Source organism: Rhea pennata, chromosome 13 (genome assembly GCF_028389875.1).
Source record: "Rhea pennata isolate bPtePen1 chromosome 13, bPtePen1.pri, whole genome shotgun sequence".
Lineage (NCBI taxonomy): Eukaryota > Metazoa > Chordata > Aves > Rheiformes > Rheidae > Rhea > Rhea pennata.
In genome coordinates, this window is record NC_084675.1 from 3,831,392 (window position 1) to 3,855,988 (window position 24,597).

General features: G+C 47.3%; 1 protein-coding gene and 1 long non-coding RNA gene across 4 annotated transcripts in view; one reads left to right on the top strand and one right to left on the bottom strand.

Annotated features, from left to right (window-relative positions):
- The first annotated feature begins 223 nt into the window (after nt 1–223).
- Nucleotides 224–5,395, top strand: LOC134146401 (uncharacterized). 2 transcript variants are annotated; one of them, XR_009959837.1, is made up of 4 exons: nt 224–1,094; nt 1,199–1,442; nt 3,936–4,086; nt 5,210–5,395. It is a non-coding gene; the product is annotated as an uncharacterized LOC134146401 (long non-coding RNA). The 2 variants fall into 2 exon arrangements; XR_009959838.1 differs by lacking the exons at nt 3,936–4,086; nt 5,210–5,395 and adding an exon at nt 2,407–3,866 and having other exon boundaries at nt 1,199–1,969.
- Nucleotides 5,396–6,913: 1,518 nt separating this feature from the next.
- The window catches only part of GNAO1 (G protein subunit alpha o1), a 157,749-nt gene continuing 140,065 nt past the window's right edge, over nt 6,914–24,597 (bottom strand). Inside the window, exons 7-8 of one of the 2 annotated variants that reach the window (XM_062586821.1) lie at nt 9,607–9,760; nt 6,914–7,226 (exon numbers count right to left, since the gene is read on the bottom strand). In XM_062586821.1, coding sequence (XP_062442805.1) covers nt 7,039–7,226; nt 9,607–9,760 — 342 coding nt within the window. In that variant the 3' untranslated portion in view covers nt 6,914–7,038. Of the gene's footprint in view, nt 7,227–9,606; nt 9,761–13,832; nt 22,276–24,597 lie in introns of those variants that run through there. The other variant, XM_062586820.1, reaches the window with a different exon arrangement.

A 24,597-nucleotide genomic window follows, 5' to 3' on the forward strand; every position in this document is an offset into this window, starting at 1 on the left:
TGGAAGAGAAAATGTCTGGAGGAACTGGTTGGTTGGTTGGTTGGTTTTTGGTGGTTTTGTTTGCTTTTAAAGGGGGCGGGGAGTGTTGAGTTTTGACCTGTCTGGCAGCATATTTAAAAGATGAGAGCTGTTGTATGTGTGACCAATATGTAGAACTTAGTCCTTTATTGAAATGTCCAAGAACCTAGGTACCTCTGGAGTGCAGAAAGGTAAAGAGGAAACAGTAGTCATCTACAGAGTAGAAATACTTCTCTGTGGGTTTACATTCCTCCTCCTCGCTGCCTTTCTGGGAGTTCTCGCACATGATGACGCAAAATGACTCCCAGTTTTATCTAGGCAGAGGGGGATGCTTGTAGCTGTGGTGGATTCTGACGTAGCTTTGGGCTTGCAGGAATGTCATTGGTGTGCTAAGTCTTCTCCTGCTTTGCCTGCCTGCCAGTGAAGGGAAGGCTGAATGCTAAGGATGTTTCCTTCCTCCTCCCCAAATGCAAAGGGCAAAGAGCTGTTACCCCTTGCCCAAGGTTCTGCTGTGGAGCTGTGGTGCGCAGCCTCCACCTTAGCCTAGTTCTAGTGCTCCCTAATTCCTTATGTTTACGTTGGCCTGGAAAGGTGGTGTAGTGAAGCAGCTGTACTTGGTCAACCCCCCTTTCTCTGCCCCTTAAGGGACCCTGTTGTGGAACATGGGAATGGTGTGGCAGGCTCATTGCTCCTTTGTTCGCCAGTAGGTCAGGCAGGAAGGAAAAGAAGTTGGGGGACTGCCTTGTATAAATCCCTCTTGCCAAAGATCCTACGATTATTCAGATTGCACTACAGATGAGTAATTCAACTTTTTTTCTGGTGGCTTTATCCTGCTTTGCTTTCAACTCTCTTCTGTGATGCCCCTGGCCAGCCGCTGGATGGCATCATTGCCTGGAGCTCACTTACAAAATGACCTACTTCAGCGATGAAAGGCTTGTTTGTGCGAAGCAGCACGACATGGACCAGTGGTGGCCTGTTGGCTGGCTCTGCTTCCCTGAAAATGGAGGTCACCCAAAAAGAAGCTTGACTGACTTTGCCAGTGCCAATATGAGCTACTTCTGTCTCATGGAATAGCTGTAAGCAGCAGGAATCTTGAAAAAATACCTTTGTCGCACTGAATGGGACATGCTGCGGTGTGGAAAAAGCATCCTTTTCTAACCATTTTTTTTTTCTTGTTCAGGCCAGCTCTGCGTTGAAGCTCAGTGGGAGGCTCGGTGTAAAGCCAAGGTAGGGGGTCCTGGCTTCTTAGGTAACCTTCCCTACAGCTCCTTCATCAGCCTCGACTGTCAGCCTTGTGGGCCAGCTGGCTCTGGAAGTGTTCCTGTGGTTTGAGAGGCAGATGAGGAGCACAGTGCCAGCCTGAGCTCTGCCAAGCACTAGTGAGAAACCAGCCCCTGAGAGCACATGGAGCTGCCAAAGAAGAGGTCAGAGAATGAAAGCGTGCTCATAGTGCGTGCTGTGCTGTGCTCTGTGGTGCCCAAATGCCAGGGCACAGCTAGTGATGCTGTACAGTCTAAAGGCTTCAGGCCAGCCGGTCTAACCACAGTACATTTTTCGTCTTGCTTTCTTGGTGTGGCTATTTAACATGGGTCAACAGTTCTGCATTTATGGGACTGCCATGTAAGGTCTCATTGATAGAGCTCAAAATTCTGAATGCGGACGAGTGTTGGGCTGAATGCGGGCGAGCTGTTTCTCCCGGATAGTTCCAGCAGTGATCCCAAAGCTGATGTTACCTTATGCCTCCTCCACGTTTCAGTAGCTGAACGTTACCTCTATATGCTTATCTGGTTGGTTACCAGCCCCAAAGGAAGATGCTGCCATATTGACTCTATGGAGAAAAACCTCTTCCCTCCCTACTTCCCCTATGATGGGATTTGTAAAGGTGGCTCCATAAGGTGGTCTCCTATCCTGGGTATTCTCATGGTTTGACCGGTTCCAGGTGTTTGCACTGGTAGGTCTTGGTGATTCCTGTATTTCATCAGCAATTATCTTGCTCTCTAGTCTGGCCAGATGCTGTGGTATGAAAAATCAGTGAGGTACATCGGGATGAACATAATGGGAGTCTCTCCATTTCTAACCGGGGTGCAGTAGTGTTTACCCCCTAAAATTCTCTGTCTCTGTTGCTAGCTGCCACTGCATCACTGATCAAGGATTATGAGGCCATCCCAAGTTACCTCTTTTTGCCAAGGCATAATTTAGATCTCTGTCATAGACCAGTGGCTTCTAAAATGGTACTTGTGGAGAGCGTCCCTCAGCTCAGAGAGCTTAAAATTTCACTGCTAGGTTGGTCCAGTGTTTGTCCAGGAGTGTGTGCCAGAGGCAAATTTGGGCAGTATTTCTACAGTCTATGTTCCTGTCAAAAAATTCCTTAACTACCTGGTGTAACAGGCTCTCCAGCACTGACCTTCCCTTGTAAAGGGAGATGAGAAAGAGTCCAAAGGAGAATTGTTGCTCATCTTGAATTCCAGTCCATGCAGTGACTTTGGGTCCAGTGTAGAGCTGGTGAGAGCAGTGCAGCCAAGCTGACTCTACCATGCATCTGCCTGGAGCAGCTTTCAGAGAGCCAGATGCATTTCTGAGCGTACACAGTAGCTGCAGAGCTTTTTGGAGGCTTCTGAGCTAGGGGGTAAGCTAATCACTAGGGTCAACCTTAAAGTTGCGTCTCCCTGGCTAAAACAATGCACTGTCTGAATTACAAGTTACTTAGTTTTGCTGTACATCAGAAATGTAGCTGCACCATTGCCCGGTAATTTCCTGTCTGCAATCAAGGCTTTCACAGGGGCCTGTGGACCTTGGCTAAAGAATACTAAAAGATACAGGTTATTCTTGTGGGGAGAAAATGTTACCTTTCTTGGAGAATGTAACCTTCCCCTACATCTCTGAGAAAAAAAATCTTAGATGTTTTTGAGCTTCTGGCGTCTTACAGGATCTGCAAAACGAAGGAGCCAGCCGAATAACTCGCTTTACCATAGATGAGTCCACCGTGTCCATTTGAGACAATATGACACAGACCTGACTCAAGCCCAAGATGAGAGGCTTGGCTTGGTGTCCCAGTGTGTCTCTCCTTGGATTCTCTCTGTGCTGGTGGTCTATACCAGCTATCTCTGAGGGAGGTCCAAGAAATTCTGCGGTTAGCAGCTGCAGGACAAACCTCCCCTTGGGAAATCTCTTTCTAACTCGTTGCCCTTGGTGGTAGTGTTTACATTGCTCAAAACCTAAAACATGAATGTGTTGGTTAAATAGCGGTAGATGGTGTTCTTGTTGAAATGAATAGAAGTGAATTTCTTCCCCAGCACACAGTAATAGACACTTCCTTTTTATTTCTTGTTTGGGGAGGTTTTGTGGGGTTTTTGGTTTTGGTTTTCTTTTGGTTACAAGTGAAGCTCTAATGCAGTTTGAGTCATCTGTAGGATTTTTAATGCACAATACTTGAATTTAGGAGCTGACTTCAGATAGTGAGAGTCTTCTTGGTCTCACTATTCCTATTGCAGCAGCTGAAAATCTCAGCATCACAGCTATCATCGAGAGAAACTGAGGGCTTTGAAGTATAGATGAAGCAAAAATAATCTTGTCCTCCGTGAATCTCCCCTAATTGAGATCGGTTATTCAGTACCCTCAAATGCACACGAGCTGCAAAGGCTTACCGCTGACGCAGCTCTGCAAAACCCGCCATGCGCTTCTAACCGTACAGCACTCGTGGAAAAGTAAAACGTCAGCGTGGCAACCTAGAGCGGCTCTACCAACATGAGGAATTAATTTGATATTTCTCATGAGTGAGCAGAAACGCAGGGTGTTGCTCTGCCTTTTCCTGTCCAGGGAGATGGACGGACCCTGGGGGAGCCTGATGCAGTTTGTCCATCAGATGGTAAGTGCTGAACTTGTAAATGTACCTTTTTTCTACCTGTTTTTGTTTGCAGAATTTCTGCAAGGATCAGAAATTTCATGACTGTAGGAATTCATCCACAAATGATTTGTGTGCAGTCTTCGTGGTTCTTCAGTTATACCTTGGTGCTTTTCTTGGGTTTTATGTACTCATCAGCTTTCACGAGATGCAAAATCTTGACTGATGTGAGTCTTAGAACTTAGTGCAAATAGCAGCTTTATTTGTCCAAAATTAGTTTTCTGCAAATATTGTCTGAAATGTGTTTCTGATTTTACTAGACAGGCCTTCTGATGGTTCATTAAGCAGAACATTTATGGAAAGTGAGTGAGACAGGTCCAAAAACATTCTTCAAAATCAATTCTGCTTTTTAATCTGAATCAGCATTTGTCAAACATTTTTCACTGGATTTATTGCCTAGCCAGACTATCCCATGCTCCTGTCTCGCTTTAGCCTGTTTTGCCGTGCTCCTCCGACTGTGACGTGAAACGCCGGAGGCAGGAATGGCGTTGTTGCTATCAGGGTTTATATTTCTCCCCTTAAATCACTTGTCTTTTGGCTATTTTTAACAATGATGCGTGCAAGCGATTGCAGTGAGATGGAAGTGTTGTTGGCCTGTTGTTTTGTACATGGGATGAGGGGCAAGAGCGACTCAGGAATTTGCCTTTCCGCCTGGCCAGGATGTGGGCGAGCGAGCGCTCTGGGTGATGCGATCAGACTAAGTGGCTGGGGAGGAATTTAAGGCGTAACGCGTTCAACTTGGGATGGGAACTGGGTTAACACTAGGCTTTGCAGCCTTCTGCGGATAGTCTGGATGTGTCCCAAGGGGCCAAGACCTTGAATCACTGCACGTGGCCACTTGGACTGTATGGGAGCCCATGGGGTGTTAACACAGCGGGGCGCCCTGCGATGCCAAATCCCACCAAAGCCCCGAATCGTTATTGTCCTGCCTAGGAGAAAACTCTTTTTTTTCCTAAAGAATCCCGCACCAAACATCTTCAACGGCGTTTTTTCCAGCAGCGCAAGCACCTTCCTTTGTACTTTTTCTTCCCTCAGAAAAGAAACCCAATCAAGAAACACAGCAAAAGAATTAGACCGAAAGCCAGGAGGTGACAGACCAGGCGTACAGACAAACATTCTCTTTATTGAGCTACACATGAATTTTCCATTAGTCAGAGAAAGATTGGCAGTGTGTAATATATCACAGAAACCTCACTGATTGGTAATAGAAAGGCTTAGAAAGACCTGGCGCTTTATATATATATATAATATTTTAGTTTCCTCTTTATTTATTCATTTTATTTTAAACAGGTGTGACTGCTTTTCTTCAGCAAAGGTAACTCTTAAAAGTGAAACTGTGAAGACGTCGGATTACTAATCAAAGTAGAAATGACGAAGGGTCGGTCATGAAAACGGTGGCTTTGATGTAAACACTACATTCGATTTTGTTTTTGTGGTTTTGTGTGTGTGTTTTAAAATTTTTAAATTATTTTCATTCTTGCATTTTTGTTTTTTAAGTTTTTTTGGTTTTTTATTTTATTTTGTATTTTTTTTTGTGTTTTTTTTTCCTTTTTTTTTTTTTTTTGCAGCACAAACATCCCCACATGAGAGAGAAAAAACACCATTCACTAAAAGGGAGGACTGGAGGAAGAAAAAAGCAGCACAAAAAAGCATTCACTGGAAAGAGTTTAAAAATTAATAAAAACAAAACAAAACAAAAACTTAAACCAAAAGAAAAAATTTTATATATATATATATGTATGTATAGAACCCTCCCAGAAACTCCCAAATCAACCCCAAAGAAAAAGAAGAGGAAGCCTATCTGGTATGTAGTACACGGTATTTTTTTTTTCAGAGCAAAAAAGTCGAAAGAAGGGAGATCTCTGGATGAACAGGCCGCTGCTGGCCAAAAGACGGCTGTGCTTTTTTTTTTCGATACAAACCTGGAGAGCGCGAGACGACTCGGAGGAAAGAGCTGCGAAACTCGGGAGGAACGAAAGAAGAAGGGGGGAAGACCCCCGGGAGGGAGGTGGGCGCCGGGCTCCGAAGAGCCGGCCCGCGGGAGGGTGCAGGCACACGGCCTTGACCTAAAGCGGGGTGCAAGTGAAAAGGAAGGGAAAAAAAAAAAAAAAAAAAAAAAAAAACACGGAAGGAAAAGAAGGAAAAGAAACCAAAAGCGCCGGGGGAGCGAGTGCGGCGCGCTGCTGCCCGGGGAGGGGGCGAGGAGACGGCCTCCGAGCGCCGCCGCGGCCGGGGAAAGGCCCCTCTTTTCCTTTCCCGTTTTAGCTGTGACACGTGGTAAGGGGGGATTTTTTTTTTCCTCTCCCTTTCCCCCCTTCCCTCCTTTTTTTTTTTTTTTTTTTTTTTCCTTTTTTTCTTCTTTACATCTCTTCAGGTTGGAAACGCAGCCCGAGCGCGGCCCCGCACGCGGCTGGGGCGGCAGCCCGGCTTTCGGCACGCGAGAAACAAGAATAGCAAGAATAATTAATAATAATTAAAAAAAAAAAAAACACCCGGTCAAAGAAATCACAGGAGGAGAAGCCGCACCGGCTCCAGGGTCTGGTGGGCTGCGAAACGCCGCCGTCCCCGCGTTAAAAGCAACGCGGCCGCTGTACGCCCAAGGGAAGAGCTTCCTTCAGAAACTCGCGGGCTCCTTCGGGCTAAAAAGGTGGGCAGGCCGCCTCCGAACCCCCGTGGGACTTTTCTTGGCTTATTTAACCGATCGTTTCCAATTTCTGTGATTTTTTTTTTTCTTTTTCTTTTTTTTTTAAAACTAGGAAGGGCTGGAATCTGCCCGGGAAACCAGTTCTGCCCACAGCTCTTTGAGACGAACTAAAAAGGTGGTTGCGGATTCCTTTATATATATATAATATATATATATGTATATATATACTTATATATATAATTTTTCATTATGCCTTTTTATTTACCAACTTTGCACGATTATGGTTTAAGGTGTGTGTGTGTTTTTTTTTTTTTTTTTTCCCCCTCTCTTCCCCCCCCCCCCGCGTTGGGTTTGGCGGTTTCGCTGTGGCCGGCGCGTGCGTGGCCGTGTGGCGGCTCCCCGCTCGCCTCTCCGCGCGCCGCCGCCCCGGGGAGCCGCCGCCGCCGCCCGGGGGGTGGGGGTGCGGGTGGCGGGCTCAGTACAAGCCGCAGCCCCGCAGGTTGTTGGCGATGATGATGTCGGTGACGGCGTCGAACACCACCTGGATGTTGTTCGTGTCCGTGGCGCAGGTCATGTGGCAGTAAATCTCCTTGTTGGGGGAGCGGTTCTTGCTCTCGAACTGCGCTTGGATGTACGCCGCCGCGTCCTCGTAGGTGTTGGGGCCTGCGGGCAGAGGCGGCGGCGGCTGAAAATCCGGAAGGTTCTCGCGACCCCGAGGCAGCAGCGCCTTCCACCGCGGCGCCTGGGCCCCTGGCGGCGGGGAGCTGCCCCCGGGCGGGGGGGCCGGGGCAGCCGCGGCGGCGGCCGAGCCCCCTCGGCCCTTCCCGCGCCGTCCCGCTCGCGGGGCCGTTTCCCGCTCGGGCCGAAGCTTTCTAAGGGATTTTCAAAGATCTCGCCCGCGGGGGCCTGCTGGAAAAGCTCCGTCCCCCCCGTCCCTCCCTCCCCGAGGCCCTGCGCGGACGCGGCCCGTCGCGGAGCTCCCGGGGCCGGGAGCCGGCAGAGCGCCCGCGCGAGGGACGCGCTTCGGGATCGACGCCGATTTCGACGACGGTCTCTTTTTTTTTTTTTCCTGTCTTTTGTTCTTTTCTCTAAGCAAGCTCTTTGCTTTCAAAAAAAAAAAAAGCGCGGTTCTTTCGTGACTTCAGACTCGTGCTATTAAAAGGTCCGTTTCCCTCCAGGATTTCACCCCGTGCAGGCGCTTTCAAGGTAGCGAAACCCCCGGAGCAGGACGCGGGAGGAAGCCACCCGGCAGCGCCCGGCTTGCTGCCGCCACCCGCGCCGCACGGGCAGGGCTTGCGGGACGGCGACGGCTCGGAGGCCGTAAACCGAACGCGCCGCCTAAGAAACGGGAGCAAAATCAACCCGCAGCGGGGAAGGGAGCGGCCGGCTGCGGCCGGCCCGCCGGCGCGTCACGTCCGCGGCGGGAGCGGCTCCCAGGTTGGTGCTAATTCCCCCCGCTTTCACGGCTTTCTACGGCACGTCCCGACCGTCGCCTGTTTGGCCGGGAGCTCTCGGGGAATCGGGCAGCTATCGGGCATTGGCAGCGTTGTCTGAGGGAGTCTAGTGCTGGTTTTGTCGTTTTAATGGCCGGGCTGTTTGCTTTTATGGGTATTTATTATTTTTTTCCTCTTCCCTTTAGAGGGCTGGTAAGACATGTAGGTCTGCGTTTTGCCTTTTCCTGTGCATAAATCAGTGTGTGTTAACCTGACTCTGTCAGAAAGCGGTGGATGATTTAGCTTAAAAAAATCTATGAAACCGTCACTAGGAAGTCTTCGTACAACTCGCTAACGCAAAGGTGTCCTGCCAGAGCCTACTGCGCTTGTCACTCCCACGCTCGCGCGCTCACCATCTGTTTCGACGCTGATATATATAGATACACACACACACACACACACACACCCCTTCGGGTTTTGGCTTTAGGTGCCAGATCTGGACTAGCTGCGTATCGCGGTTAGGCGAGATGAACTGGTGGAGCCCTGGATGAGTGGGTGCGAGAGCAGCTTGCCCAGAGGCTGGAGAACAGGGCGAGCGGTTTGAAAATCTGCCTTCCAGACCAGCACGGACCCTGGTTTGCTCCGTGTCACCGAGAATGTTCCTGTGTTGGTTCCCCTGACAGTGAATGCGAGTGTCTCGCAGGCGCAAGGTCAAAGATTATCTGCAAGCATCTCCCTGAACATGCATCTTTCTACCTCTGGAGCAGCCCCCACAGACTACTTGGTTTTATGACTTTTTCTAAGGTCTTGACTCTGCTCACTGGCACAAACAGAGGATGGGACATGATAGTTTGATCTAGCTAGGTAGTTTTTAGGTGCTTAGCTCATATTTAAGAAACCTCCCAGGAAGACCAGCAGTAATCCTGACCATCGGAGATGGTGCCACATGGGGTTCCCAGCTGACGGTGATTGCTGGTGTTGGGCAGAGCGAGCAGTCTGCTGCTCGCCAACGCTCCTGGCTTTCGGTTTAGCAATTCAGAGTAGTCAGACTTTCAAAAAGTACTCTCCGTTTATATTGGAAAGAACACTTACTGGTCTCACAACAAGCAGTCTAAACTACTGAGGGTCATAAATTTCCCTTAAAAACAAAGTTAACAGCTAAACCCCAAAAGCAGGCTGCAAAGATTGTTGAGAATCTTTGTTTCGATGAACGGTGAGTGCAGATGGACTATATGCTTCTAAGGGGGGAGGAAAACATCCTTAGCATTATCACAAGCGCTCAAGCTGATCATGTTGCTCCACTGGCTACTAGTGGTGCTTTAGACCGCAGATGCTGCTTGAAGCTGGGCAGCAATTTCTCAGCCCTATAAAGATGATCTATCACCTCCTTCCCTTCTCTGTGGGTGAGATGCTGAACAGGACAGTCTGGCAGCTCTGTCCCTGTGCTAGGCCACTCTCATGGGACAGTATTACCCCGACTTTGAGCCAAGTTCTCTGGTCGGACCTTGGCCTGCCTGTCCCTCACCCCCGCGTGTGTGCTGCAAGGTTGTGTGTGTCACTGCTCCTTCCTGCCCCGGGCAGGCTGGGCAGCCGTCAGCCGCAGCACATACCTGTATATTCAGGGAAGCAGATAGTCAGAGGTGATTTCTTGATCTTCTCAGCAAATAGGTCTTTCTTGTTGAGGAAGAGAATGATGGAGGTATCAATGAAGAATTTGTTGTTACAGATGGAGTCGAAGAGCATGAGAGATTCGTGCATGCGGTTCTGCAACAGGGAGCATGTAGGGAGGAAAAGGGAGAGAGAAAGGCAAAGAGAAAGAGAGAGTTAGATAGAGGAGAGGAGAACCTTTTCCAAACTGAAATGGTTAGAAAGCAAAATCTCTAAAACAAGGCAGTGATAAACATGAGATGGTTGCAAAGGCTGAGGAGAAGGTGATGTGTTCTCCTCAGGTCAAGGCAGGCTGGAGGAGCAGGGAAGGTCTTAGCAAGCAGGATTCCCACACACAGCGCTGAGCCTGCCCCGTGCTGCGGCCTCCAGCCGCTCCTCTCCGTGGGGCCTCTTGATGGTCTGCTCCTAGCAAAGCCCCATACTTGGAGCTTCAAAGAATAGGGAAAAAACGTGGTAGTTTGCTCGTCACCTGCCTAAATGCAGAGGACTGGGAAATGGGACTGCAGCCACAGCCCTTCAGTCTCGCTGTTTGTCTCTGGATTGACGCATCTTCGGGGCTTGGGAGCACCCGAAGAGTTGTTCACAGAGCCAAGACGAAGGACAGAGCAGCCAGCCACGGGGAAGCACTGGGTATGGGGATTTAGGTGGATTTGTGGCAGCAGGTTACTTGTTAGCCAAACACCTCAGTGCTCTTCCAGCAAGACTGCTGCTCAAGCACATGGCTTGAGATTCCCCAGAGGCTGGGGGAGCTCATAGTCCAGCTGGACCCTTACACCCCTTGAGAAATCTTCATCTTCGAAAATGCCATGGTAACAGCCAGGTCATTGCTAAGAAATCCCAGCACTGCTGCACATAGGAAATAAATACAGCTGCTTTCCGCTAGCCCATCTCACAGCTCTCCTGAGCATGCTGCTCTGGGGAGATGTTAAGCCTGGAAGAGTTTTAGCAGGAACATGGACAGAGGTGATTCGCTACGAGTTGCAGCTTCTTAATGCATTGTCCTTCTGCTTGTAGGCAAACATCACGTAAAGCCTGTTTCCACCATGCCACAGAAGTTGTTACCAGGAAGGAGGGGAGAGCAGACAGGAGAGAGGGAAAGAACAGTGGAAAGAGCAGATGATGCCAGCCTACTCCGAATTAGTTGCCACACCAGGAAGCAGAGTGAGTATTTTAATGCTTTGCTTAAATTGCTGCAAGATGTCTCTCCATGGCCAGTTGCGTGCGCTAGCTGTTAGTGCAAAGGGTGGGAGTGCGGCGGTGCAACTGGTTAGAATAGATATGGTTCTGCAGGAGCTCTCAAAAACTCTTTTCTCCATCATTAACTTGTTCTTAAACAAAGACATTTCCTATTGTTTCACTGAAGATTGGGGAGAAATTTTAGGCAGTCCATCCACTTTTTCAAGGGGATGATATTCTCCTGATTGACTATTGTACCTGCCAAACTACCCACACAAAACAGGAAACTAGTAAAGTCCAAGGTAAAAACTTTTGATTTCTGCCTCTTACCGATTTTTGGGGATGAGCAGTTAAAGTCCTGCCTTTGCTACCTGCCACTCGCAAAGCAAGACCCAGCTCTTTAGGAAAGTACTGTGCGAAGCGCGAGAGCAAGAAGGAGCGTTGAGGCGTGCTCTGAGACAGCAGCCGGCTGGAAAACTCCTCCTGTTGCGCGCGTGTTCCAGCCAGCCCGCCAGCTCCCTTCTGCTGGTGGCGCAACGGGGGCTTCAGAGTCAGGAAAACATGCTTGTTTGCTACTGAAATGACGATTCAATCACACATTTTCAAGTTTATCATGAATATTTTATTAGTGAATCATTTTATTAGCTATGGTTCAACTGTAGATGCTGCCTGCAAAATTTAGCAGATGTCTGATTTTCTCTTAATAGGCGCCTAACCTTGAGATTACACTGTCTTTTGCTTGACAAAGAGTAGCTATGAAAGTGGAGCCGTCACTTTCCAAAGCTTATTTGACCTTATTTGATCCTTATTTTTAAAAAATTCTATTCACAAAAACAAAGAGAAGTCGCCATAAATGGATATGACTTTTCTTCATGTGACAAGCAAATGGCCTTTGCAAAAATGCTGGGCCTTGAGATTTTGATGGCAGCTGATCTGGGTAGTTTTTACTTCCTTGTTCATCCCCTATGTTGTCTCATATGTTACAAAAATGAATTATAAATATCAAAAAGAAAAAAGAGGAGGAATGGTATTGTTGGTGGAGGAAACAAAGGACGTATCTGGGAGAGCAAAGGTCCCAAGCGCAATGGAAATAACTGATAACTTCTGAGCCCTGGGTATCCATGCAAAAGGTCTGGACAGGATGGCATCCCAGAGGAAACTTCTAAAAATCCAAGGTGGAATTGTTCAAAGAGAAAGGACTTTTTAATAGAATTTGTTCTTCTCCAGAACTGGCCATTATTCTGTCTTATCTGCAGGATGGGCTGTATGAGAATGTGCATCTGAGAACAGATTAAATTGAAGTTATATCACTGTAAATTGGTGGAATCAGTAAGGAGAACATTCAGTTTTTCTTATGCTGAGGTTTATGGAAAATTTTGCCTTGTTTTCTTCAAGTTCCTATTCTTGATTTCTAATTCATGCTGCAAATAATGGAAGACCTTTGGTTTAAATATAGAAGGAAAAGATGGCACTTCTGTTATTTTAAAGGGACAGAAAGTACTCCAAGTTTGTGATACTGTAATGGGTAAAAAGTATGATTTACTGAAATGAAGCAGAAATAGCTATTTTCCCTGAGTGCATGCAAGGCTCACACTAAGAGATGGTGGGAAAGAAATGAGCAACTTCCTACTTGTAACAGATTTGCAACCAAAATATTGGAGGAGAAAATGCAGCAGCAGGGTTACTCTGATAACAAGCAAACAACTTAGAAATTTCTAAGATATTGAGCAGATACTGCAGCCGGACATGCTACCTACCTGGAAAAATCACTGTATTTTATCAATGACGCACTTGCATTTAAATGGTTTTCATGCAGATGCTTATTTTAGAGTAAACAGTGATCACACCAAATGATCAAATCTTTAGGCCCACGCTGGAAGTTGATGCTCCATCACGGCTCCACAACTGAGGAACGCACAAATCACTGCTGCCGTTCGGTCGCGCTCTTGCCAGTGCATGTGCCCTTCTCTGAAGCAGCTCAGAACCGAGTTGTAACTCTCTGCTTTTGGGAGGAACTTGCAGCTTTTCATCATGGGCTGCTAAAGCTGCCCATGAAGTGGCAGGTTACCTATTGAAGAAAAAGCAGCCACTGTGTTGAAACCTGTGGCTTTGGACCACTCTGGAAGTGCAGAGCCTTGAGCTGCTGCCGGGCGAGGACGCCCCCGGCGAGCCGGCACCCGCGGCAGGGCCTGGGCTGCGCAGTGCAGCGCAGCACGACGCCTGCCCGGCTGCTTCGGGTTTGCACCAAATGCAGCGCGAGGGACAAAATCAGCCGGGTGCCAACGGACAGGCGCCAAAGTGTGGTCTAACAGCGTGGGCAGTAAGGCGATGCCTTGCGGGTGGTCCCGTTAAATATCCAAGGTATCCCGAGAACAAATGTCCATCCGGAGCCTGACGCGTGAGCTCGCTGCGCACAAGCTAGTGCTGGTGCGGTTTGCTGTGAGGAAGGAGCGGTTTCTCAGTAGGGTTTGAGCCTCGTCAGCGGTGATCAGCCCAGCACTAGGACCGTGCGGGGCTGGCACCATTTGCACTAAGTGGTTGCAGCTCTCTGGACCGCGCTGGAGGTAAGATGCACAGACACACTCTGGTGTTGACAGCAGTCATTCGTGAACATATTTCTGAGCTTGCTGACATAAAAACAGGGCTGAGGAGTTTTAGAAGGGAAAAAGTCTAATTTCAAACAGCCAAGGAGAAAGCGCAAACCATGGTAAAGTCGTTTTTCAACTTTGAGAAAAAAAAAAAAAAGAAAACTAAACACTGGTATAAAATAAATACCCTGTGGTCGCATCCTGTTCAACCTCCTTACCTGCAGGAGAAAGACGACGCGGCAGATAACGGACGTCTCTCTGCACCTCCGCCGCCTTTGCGGGAGTTATGAAAGCATGTGCAGGTGTTGCAGATGTGCATGCGTGGAGTGAAAGTACAGTAAACAACAGCTGCAAGACATTGAACACACTCAAAGGAGACGCAATAAAAACCCTCTCACACTAGAAAAGAGCTGGCACTTTATTAACATTTTTGTAACTAATAAATACATTACTGACAGCCAATAAATTATTACAATAACTAACATTCTATTAAACCAATGGACAGTCACTCTTCGTACAAAATTACAGTTAATACAGTTTGGGCCATCAAACATGCAGGAGAAATGATTCACAGCGAGAAACTGGCACAAGAAAAAAATCGTGGCGGACTCCGGCGATCCTTTGAAAAGAAATCGGTGGTGGAGACATGGCAGAGGAGGAGAGCGAGGAGGGTGGAAGAGGGCCGGCGGCTCACTGGAGCCCGCTGAGAGCGGCTCGCGGTGCGAGTCCCTGTTCCTGTGTCGAGCTGAAGGGTGAAACGGAGGTGGGGGAACGCGGCTGTGACCTTGCTGCAAGCAAAGGCCTGGCTGGCGGAGCGGGGGAGAGAAGTGTAGAGAGGAGGATGCTAAACTGGGGAAGGGGCTGTCTAACGGGGTAGCAGCCTGTCTTTAAGCAGCCTTATTTGCTTTTGGAATGGACTGGAGGCTTCAGCGGAAGGGGACGAAGCTGTTTGGGGGGCAGCAGCAGCCTGCGGGCTGGCGCGGGGCTGTGCAGGGAGGCGCCGTGCTGGGAGCCAGCCCCGCGTGCTGCTCCCACGCTGGGGGACAGCCCTGAAAAACGGGAGCCCCTAGAAAACGCGAGGGGTGACGCAGCCCTGAGGCTGGTTGGGGCTGCGATGGGGAAGTGCAAAGCCCCGCGAGCTCTCCAGGCTGTCAGTGCCATTGAATTGCTCCAGCACTGGACAAGCTGGTTACTCCTGGGCAGTAGTGAAAATCATTGCCGCGATCTTGATTTTGACACAGTCACTTGCCAGCATCACCAGGCAGTTAGGTTTTGGTCGCTGAGCTAACCTCGAAAGGCACGGGTGTGGGAGAGGGGCTGTGGCAGCAAACGCCCGGCTTGCTTCCCAGCCCGCTACCTCCTGTCTCCGTCTCCCTCTTCCCTCTGCCGGGAACTGCCAAGTTATCCAATGTGTCTGTGATTCCTGACTTTTCGGGGAGGAAGGGGAATTTGCAGGGCAACACTGCAAACCACAGCCCTCTCCTGCTGCTACAGAAGGATCAGGCAAAGGACCAGCCTTCCCATTCCCACGGGTGCTGGTTTCCTCCCCTGCCCTCCGACCTGCCGGGTGTCAGCAGGGAGGTTTCCTTCCTCACCCTGTTATTATCACATCAGCTTTCAAGAGAGGAGCGCTCTCCGTAGCTTGCCTGTGTTCGCTATACTTTACAGCATGAATAAAGCTCTCTCCAGGGAGTTCACAGGCTGCTGGTTTGGGCACAAGTGTTCCTATGAGAAGTCATTTTTTCTAACCATGCTCTCAGCACAATCTCTTATATAGGTCACGTACCTATATCTGTCAACATCAATTATAGCGTATCATTACAAGAGCTTGGAAGCTATAATGTACCCTCGCATCTCTGGGTATCTTGGGCGAGTGTTTCTGTCTGCTCTTTCCTCAGGAGAAATGAAATAGCAGCCAGAACATGGCCCATACTTTTGGGTAGAGTGGACCACGTCTCAACTTTCTTGTTAGGAAACGCGTGCGTTGGGCTGTGCCGGTCAGGTGGCACTGCGAGCATGTGGCGGGTTTGGGTCTCTCTCAAAGCTCGATTCAGGATGATGTTCACTAGCAGTATCGCTATTGATCTCAACACTTCCAAGCACCTCATCTTTAAAGAGTATTTTAGAAAATTTAGAAACGGTCATAGAAATACTGGTTGTAAGCCTGATGTCGTACTGGCTGGCCTACGGACATAGACATACTAGTACTAAGCTTCTCTAGTTAACTGGATTAATGGTCAGCCTTGCTCCCAAGAAGTCGATGACAAATATCTCACTGGCTTCAGTAGGAGGCACTTCGGCCACAGAGCGTTCTGACCCGTCTCCTAGACTAGGTTGTAAGGTTAACAGCATCCACTGCATAAGTCCCAGCTGGTGATTTCTGCCATCCCATGGTTGAGCTGGACATCTTGTCCTGTGCAGAACTACAGGGAACGTGCTGCACTTGGAGGGACTGTCTGATGCTTTAAATTATGTAGTATAGTCTGGACCAATTGGGATTTGTTGGCAAAAGGACATCTGTACATCCAATTCTAACCTCTCACTTTACATGGAGATTGGATTCCTGGCCTGAAAACAGCCTGTTAACTTGCAGGCAAGCAATAGACTTATTTATACTATCATAGCTTAAATATGCCAGATAGATTTTATTGTACAGAACATTATAGACTGCTCCTAATAATGCTTTACTACTGTGCAGAATTGATTTTCTGTAGCAGACTGCAGCTCTCTGCTTATTTGGGTATTTTCTAAGATGTGAATTCCCCCTGACTAACTTCAGGCAACTCAGAAAATTGTAAACTCACTTGCAAGTGATGTAGATGAAGAAAGGCACCTTCTCTGAGTCCAGAGGGTGAATCAGCTCTTAGGTTATTAACCTCTGCGAGTAACAGGCTTTCAGTGTCCTTTAAAACAAAATCCTATTGACTGAGGAGATACTATAGCCTTCTCTCATGAGGCTGTTCTCCTCCGGCGGAGGTACTAGGTGGCCAGCTGGGTGCTAAGCACAGTGTGTGCCACCATCAAGCTGAGCTTGGCCCTGTGTGCTTATGCCTGCCTGGGAAAGCTGGTGATATTATCAGCTGAGTCTCGACCAAAGGTGACCACAATCTGAACCTGTCCAGAGAGGTGATGGGAGGAAAACTGGGAAAAAGCTAATTATCATGCAAAAAAGAGAGAGAGAGTGGGAAGAGTTTTTCAGAGGGAGGTAGTGGAAAGCTACCTAACCAGTGTCACATTCATCGGACACTGCACTGGGGAAGAGGCAGTAGGGAGCTGTCCTGTGCTAGCAGACGGACAGGCCAGATGGCCTTGCGGATCTTTCATGCTTCCCCGACTCTAGACTGGGCTCCTCGGGCCATATTGGAAAGTGAGAGCGCGAACTCTGCTTGCTAGAGACAAACTGGCCTTGGAAATCTGTGTATTTTAATGTGTTTTTCCTGGTTGCGTGTTCGTTGCTAGTTCTCGTAATGAGCCCAGCTCTTGCATCTTCCCAAGGAGCAGCACCTCCCTACGCGAGGAGCGTGTGCGCTCAGGTGCTTGGCATGCAGCTGCACCAGCCTAAAACTCATCTGCAGACTTCTATGTTTTATTTAAATTGTTCTTTAAATAAGGGAGCTATTTGCAATGTCTGATTTTAGCATCTAACTAATACACCTGATTAAAGAGTTTCCTCTCCGGAGGCCATTCAGAGCTCTGGGAATACTTCACAAGATATTCCACTTAGCACAAACCTCCCCCAACTTGAAATCCCTTTTCATGGAAAAGACACCGCTGAGCTAATTGCATATTTCCCTAGATTCAGGGCTACGCTCTCAGCGGATGTAAAGCGGCGTAGCTTTTATGTGTCCTTGATCCAGGCATCTGAGAGAGATTGCAGATGTGGCAAGTGGAGGGCTTTTTTTTCTGCATGCTTCCTTTCTGCTGCTGTCTGAAGCTCATTGTGAGCGGTTAATGCTGCTTTTAGTGTGATGCCCCTTGGATGCTGCTTTTGAACCAGTGATTCGCATCATTAAAAAACCTCTACATCTCTCAAGCAATTGGCAGGCTTTCCGAAAAAGGTGCAAATTTCCACATTAGCTTTGAAGGGCAGCAAGGTGTATATGTAGCTCTTTCAAATGCGTGAATCATTGTGCTTTTCAAACACGTGGCCCATGCCCCAGCATGACTTCTGTTGCCACTGTACCATGCTGCTACGTGGTGACTGTGAACTAAAAACAATTCTGGGGCCCGGTGTTTTGGATTTGGAACGTTACAATTTCACAACATGAAGGGTTATTAAGAAGAGAACTTTTGAACAGGTAGGATGCATTTCTAGGTTTTCTTTCTAGGCAATTCCTGCAATGATTGCCATTATTTAGGAATAAGAAAAAGCCCTGGACAAAATACTGTCTGCAAAAGGCGTATCTGTCAGAAAAGACATGGGAGGAATGCAAGCTTCCAAAGATGAGTAACACTTTGGCAGGCTTTCTGGAGACAAAAAATCTATACAAGGCCATCAAGTGGGAAAAATAGTAGTGTTTAACACTCAAAGCATTTCATCTTTCAGATCCTGTTTCAAAGCTTTGTCAGTTAATCCTCACGACACTTACATGAGGGAGGGAATGTCATCAGCAGCAGCTGAAATGAAGTTTTAGACATACAATATGCCAAAGAAAATGAAAGAAAAGGCTCAGTATGTCAATATTGTCTCCCTTTTATCCCTGTGGAACACCAGGCATTGATTATAGCCAATATTCCCTAGGAAGCTGAAGCAGAGGGACCAGGGAATTTGCCAAAGCTGCAGGTGGGCAGGGGCGGGACAGGGGGTTGGACCTCCCAGGCCACATTTCAGAGCTCAGGTCACCTGAATCCAGCTCAGCAAATGCTGGAAGAGCACAGTGCTGGGACTGGTGAGACAGCTGCATTTAGAAGAGTTTGCATTTGAGGTAACTTAAATTTACATCACCAAAAGATTCCTGCGCACTCTATGAGTCTTGGCTTGTTGCTATCTTCACTGGGAACAGTGTCTCTTACTTACTAAATAGAATAAAATTTCCCCCACAAGAAGGAGTGGAAATCTAAAAAATCTCAGACCTTTTAGTGCCTAGTACTACCTACCAATCAAATTCTTCTGATAGAGTTTAGTAAAGATCTGCTTTGCTGCTAGAGTAAGTCATTAGTGCTCTACAGTGTACAGTTTTGGTATTTCATTTTGTGTTTAGTAGTTACATAGGGATTGTGTAGCATTCAGCTTTTTAACCTAATCAGTGCAAATTTACATCACCCAAAAGTGGCGGGTCATGGGTGACACCAGTTTCCCAGTGCCTGCCAAGATACCTGCACAAGGCCAGACTCCAGGACTCTCTCTTTTGTTGTTCTGGATCACTCCAGTGGTTAATGTTCTGCCTCTTTTGGGGGCAGAAGCATCATCCAATTGCAATGTTTTATTGTCCTGAATAGCAAAGCAATTAATTGCTTTGCAATCAATTAATCAAACTAATTAGATAGCCTCAGACAGCAGCACAACTTTCATCTGGAGTAAGACAGCTTCTGAAGTCAGCAGAGGACATGCAGAAAGAAAGTTTGATTTGGGAATGAGTGGAAATTGAGGAAGAGATCCGAGTCATATGTGTCTCTCTTTCTTTTTCTTTCTTTCTTTCTTTCTTTTTTTTTTTTTGTGCTGTCTATCTATGCAAACTCCTGAATGCCTTTTCCTGCAAAAACAAACTAATTGTTGCATTTTACTGTCATTCCCTCGATTTTTATCTTGGCATGCATATAAATCTTTTCAAGGTTGGGTCATGCGGCTGGTACTTTCTAAGGAGCCAAAGAGAATTAGGCACATGCTTCCTATTGACTTTGAAAATCATAAGCTAAAACAAATCCATTTTTGTGCAGAGGCCTTGTGTTTATTATTCCTTTGGTTTAAAGTTGTACAGTGGAGTGTGCTGGCACGAAGTGGAGCTGATAGATGTGCTGGGGCCTGGGAAACAAGATGTGCAGCGAGCACGTAGGAACCTGTGGTTTAAGGAGCAGCGAGGGGTTCCTAGCTTTGCTGCTAGCCAGCTCTCCATGGAAGCTGACTGTTGGGAGGTATTTTAAGGCTGAGATGGTGAAAAGAAAAGTGGTTTATTCCCTCCTGCCAGAGCAGAGCGAGGCAGAGAGACTTGGTGTTATTGCTGTTAGTGCCCAGCAGAGCAACAGTGAGTCCTGACTGTACAATACTAAATACTGTTTTATAATTTAACGCTATTTTGGGGATTATTAACACAACTATAAACCATGCTGACCAATGATCAGGTTTGACTGGTGACAGCCACTTGGTTTTTCTCTGAAGGCAGTGCCCTGTTTGTCCTGGGGTGTTCCCGACTTACGTCACTGGTTGTCCCAGATGTCCCACAAGTGCTTTCCCTAGCAGATCCAAACCTCTGATGGGGAGGCTCCTCCGGCCTCCCACAGGCTCTTCTCTTCCCATTTCTTCTTCCTCTCTGCTGCCTCAACCTGACTCATCTCCCTTCTGCAATTTCTGTCCCAAACTGCCCAACTTCCCCGCTCCGGTCCTCTCCATCCCTTCCCACCATACCTCTTTCTTTCACTGACTCTCACCCACTGATGCTCGCCTGGCCTCTTGCCTTTGTGCTGTGTTACTCTGGCCTGTTCTCATGCTGCCTTTCTTTGATGAGCACAGTAAGAAAATAGAGATATTCACCTTCTTGGACATGCCACTGAACAAAACTCTGACCTTGTGAGATCTGAATGAAACCCCTCTCCCTGGCTCCCAAGAGAGGACAGCTCCACTTGTGGCTGTCTCAGTAAGGCTCACATCATTCAGGATCAGGAACTTGAAGAAACATAGTAAAGAGGGAGGGATCAGCAGGTGCCCACCTGCCCCCCAGCTGCCATGCAGAGTAGGACCTGGAGGTGACTGTCTCCTGCAGCTACAAAACAAGCTTTTGAGATGGAGCCTTATAGGCTCCTCCACGTTCTCAATGGCAGCAGGGGCACTCCCAACCGCTCACATTCCCTCTCCACCTTCGCCCCAGCTATCCCTGTCCCACTGGCACTTGGTACTCTTGGGGACAGCAGGCTGTTGATGGCCACAGGTACCCCATCCCATCCTGAACCAATCTTGTTTATCCTTCCTCCGTGCCTACGTGTTTTGTTCTGCTGGGTGTTACTCTTGCCATTTCCACACCTTTCCCTCCTACCATTTCTTCCATCCCTCTCTTCCTTACACTTTTCCTTCCTATTTCCAACACTTGGATCAAAACAGTTCCCTGAGTCTTCCCTTTCCATTAAATAGCCAGACTACAAACCATCCCCCTCATTTTAGATACTGGTAAAGAAATGACCTGACTGGAGACACTAAACCTAGCGTCGTCTCCTCTGACTGCACAGCTGAGATGCAACATGGGCAAGTGGCATGTCTCTGGTCGGGCTGAGGACACTGGGAGTGCAAGGCCAGGTTTATATGGGCGTTTATCTAAGGCCAAGGTGCAAATAAGAGCTGAGAGGCTCCCAAGTGCCCTGCTGTCACCTAAGCTTGACAAAATTTCCAAAATCACCTGTCTGAGCTTTTGATAATTAAATGAACAACCTTGACTGCTAGAGGCCATGGCTAAAGATTTCTGGTGCACCCAGCCATCTTAAGGGCTGAAGCTTGGAAAGAAATGCTAGGAGCAGCAACCCCCGGGGCAGCGTGGCCACTTAGTCGCGCAGCCGGCGACACGCCGGGGCGTTGTGGCTGTGCCCAGCGGCACGCGGACCAGCCCTGCTGCTGAGGTCCTGTCCCGCTGGAGCGGGTAAAATGAAGCTCTCGCAACCACCCCGCTCGGTGCAGTAGGTCCATGGGATCGAGTGAAGCGCGTAAAGGCAGGCGTGAGTAAGAAATGGGTTACTGAACTCACTAGACGTACTTTAACATTAATTTTGGAAACTTGAGGTAAAACTGTTATCAGTAATGAATGCTTTTAGATAATGCTTAGTAGATTTTGTTACTGTGTCTGTCTTACTTAGAGACACCAGCAAAACTCCATATGGCTGTTTTACTTGTTCAAATAGCTGTCTGAAAAAAAAACGATTAACATACAAATCCAGGCTGCTGTGGCTGTGTTCAACACTGACCCCTCCAGCTTGGGGATAGGAACTGGAGCCATACGGTACTCTCAAAATGATTATGTTTGTCTAGTACTTCCACAAGTAATAGTAATTAAAAAAAAAGATAAATAATAGAATTTAAAAATATCCCCTAATTTTAAGGAAAAAAAAGTTTCTGTTCCAAACTACGCTGTTGCTGGCAAATATTTTAAGGCTTTGAATTTTTCTTCTTTTATAAATGAAATATTTTTGTTTTTTTGGCAACTGAAATGCACTTTGTGGGAACTGCATTAGTTCCCTCTACAGCACTGTGAACTGGCTGCCTTCTCGGAATGGAGGAATAGAAAGAGACAACGTGGGAATGAACAAAACCCCAAAAAACCAACCAACCAAAAAAAAAAAAAAAAAAAAAACAGGGCAGGGGAAAGCAGAACTTGCTGCAAAGGCTTCTGGGGCAAAAAGTGGGGGTTACGTCTTTCTTCTTCATCTTCTGAGGAGGAAAAAAAAGAAAGAAAGAGAACCTGTCCGCGGGACCGGAGGGCGTTCCTGGAGTGTGCGAGGAGAGGAGGGAGATGAGCGGGGCTCAGTAGAGTCCGCAGCCCCGCAGGTTGTTGGCGATGATGACGTCCGTGACGGCGTCGAACACGAACTGGATGTTGTTGGTGTCGGTGGCGCAGGTGATGTGCGTGTAGATCTCCTTGTTGGGGGACTTGTTCTTGCTCTCGTACTGAGCCTGGATGTATGCCACTGCCTCAGTGAAAGAGTTTGGGCCTACAAGAGAGCCAAGGGGAAAGGAGAAAGAGCCTGTTAAAGCAGTCCCGCCTGTAGGGTGCAAATAGCATCTACCATAGCCAACTTTTGCGTTTTTGAACTTTGGATCAAAGTTCAGCTTTTGATGAAGAAGTTGAGCTAAATTGCCCAGGAATTCAGGGTCATAGTTTGTAATGTGCCCTCCCATCCCTAAATTTCTAAGAGAAAAGGACGTGAAAAGATCAAGCCTGTGTGACAGAGAGGACATTGTTCAAAGAAATGCTTATGCAGAAATGTACCTCTTTTTGATGACTTAATATTGGGTACCCTCTGCTAGGGCTGTGGCTAAGGAGTTTCTGGGTTTGATGTGTATAAACGTTTGGTTCAAACCTTTTCTCTTACACATATCATGTTTTTTGTTAAAATAACTTAACAGCAGTCATGCAAAAATTGTCCTTTGGCCAGACTCAGAATTGGTTAACACACACATGGCTTCACGTGGCCAACTGTTTAGATCTACTAAACTTAATTTCATGCCCTGAGGTGGAGTGCAGCCACTGCTGTGTACTGCTACGTGCTGGTTACCCTGACCCCCAGAAGGGTCTGTGTTTTTAAAGCCACTAGTGCTCTTGGATCCAGCTCTCTTGATGGTGCTTTATCAGTGGGAGATACTGTTATGAGCCACAGAGAAGGTCTACTTGCAGTTGAGATTTGCTGTAGCTGAAGCTGTTGATTTGGCAAAGCACTTGCGTTCACTTGTTCATCCATTACTGCTTGGAAAAGTAAGTTCATAAAGACCAGGCAACTTGAGAATATACTTGAAGTAAGACAATTCAGTGCCATGTTTGCTGTGGGCAGGCCATTGCACTAGGATCTATGTAAAGAGGGTGGGAATAGATCCACTCACTGTGCATAGGAGGGTATTTTACAAAAAAGAACATAGTTGTTCAAAGACACGAGGATTTAGATCCTAGATTCCTTCTGCTGGAGTGGGGGACCACTAATTCCAGCTCTGTTTAAAATGTGCCCTGGATTCTGCTGCTGCTTTGCTAAGTATTGTGGATTAGTTAAAAGCATGAGTGAATTAAGGAGATGGAAATAGTCAGTGCTCCAGTCCACAGAAAACACATTTGTGGATGCAATCTTCTAATAATTCTCCGTCAGTCAGCAAAACTAATGGACATCTGAAGCTTCATTTTATTAAAAGCATTTTGTGCAACCAACATTTGATGTTAAAAGTCCCCTATTTGATTTATAGCCTTTCATCAAATATTTCTTTTTAACTTCAGTGCAACTTTAATGCTGCTTTTTCACAAGGCTGACTGTAGGTGTTTCCTTGGGGCTCACTTTCCACTGTATTTGCAAGGCAAACAGAGGGCTTGATCCTGCGAGCTCGTCCTCCTTTGCATTTCCTTCATTGCAGAGCAGCTATGTTCAGCAAAGCATGGGTGAACAAGCTAATGTGCGTGCTTAGATCTGAAGTCCAGGCTTAAAGCTAGCACGTGCTAACTTTAATGCAATGCGGTGAGTGAAATTTAGAGCATGTTGGGGGCACTGAGTTTTAGGGAGGACTCGTTTGGTTCCTAGCCTGAGACAGAAGTGCTCCAAAAATAGTTTTGAGCTATACTTGTTTTCCTCTACTTGGTCAGCAGAGTGCTTGGCTGTGTACATATGAGGGTCTGCCTTCCCTGGTGAATTCACTTCTTGGACTGGGATAGCTTGGGAGTGAAAAGTTATATCTAAACTCAATTCCTTGTCTTTCTAGTCTCTCTGCCATCAGAAACACATAAGAATATTATTTCAGAGTGGGGTTACTGGGAGACCTCAGTTGAGATTAACAATATCAGGTCCACAAAATGGGATCTATGAGGAAAGAGTGAAAATGCGTGTTTGCTTCATCGAGAAAAGAGGAAAAGGAAGAGGGTATGATTACAATCTACCAGTGTATAAAAGCGCTGCTATGAAGAGGACAGTGATCAACTGCTCTACAAGCCTTCCAAAAGGGGACAAGCAGCAATCTAATTTGCAAGCAGAAAAAAATGGGGTTAGCATTACTGTGAGCTTTCTATTGTAAAGACTGAAATTTCCATTATTAGATATTTTAGGCAAACGTGTCAGGAATATTTTGGTTCTGTTTGGACCAAGGGGATGATTAGATGGCTGAAATGTGCTGCTAGTGACAAACATCCAAACATTCCCCGGAGAGGAAGCCTGCAGATGGTCTGCTGAATTCAGCCAGAGTTGTTCAGCAACATGTTCATTTACCATTCAGCCCAAAGGAGCAATAACGGATTGCTCTTGCCTATTCACAGTGAAAATCAAGTGCTCGGAGATAGGAAGCTC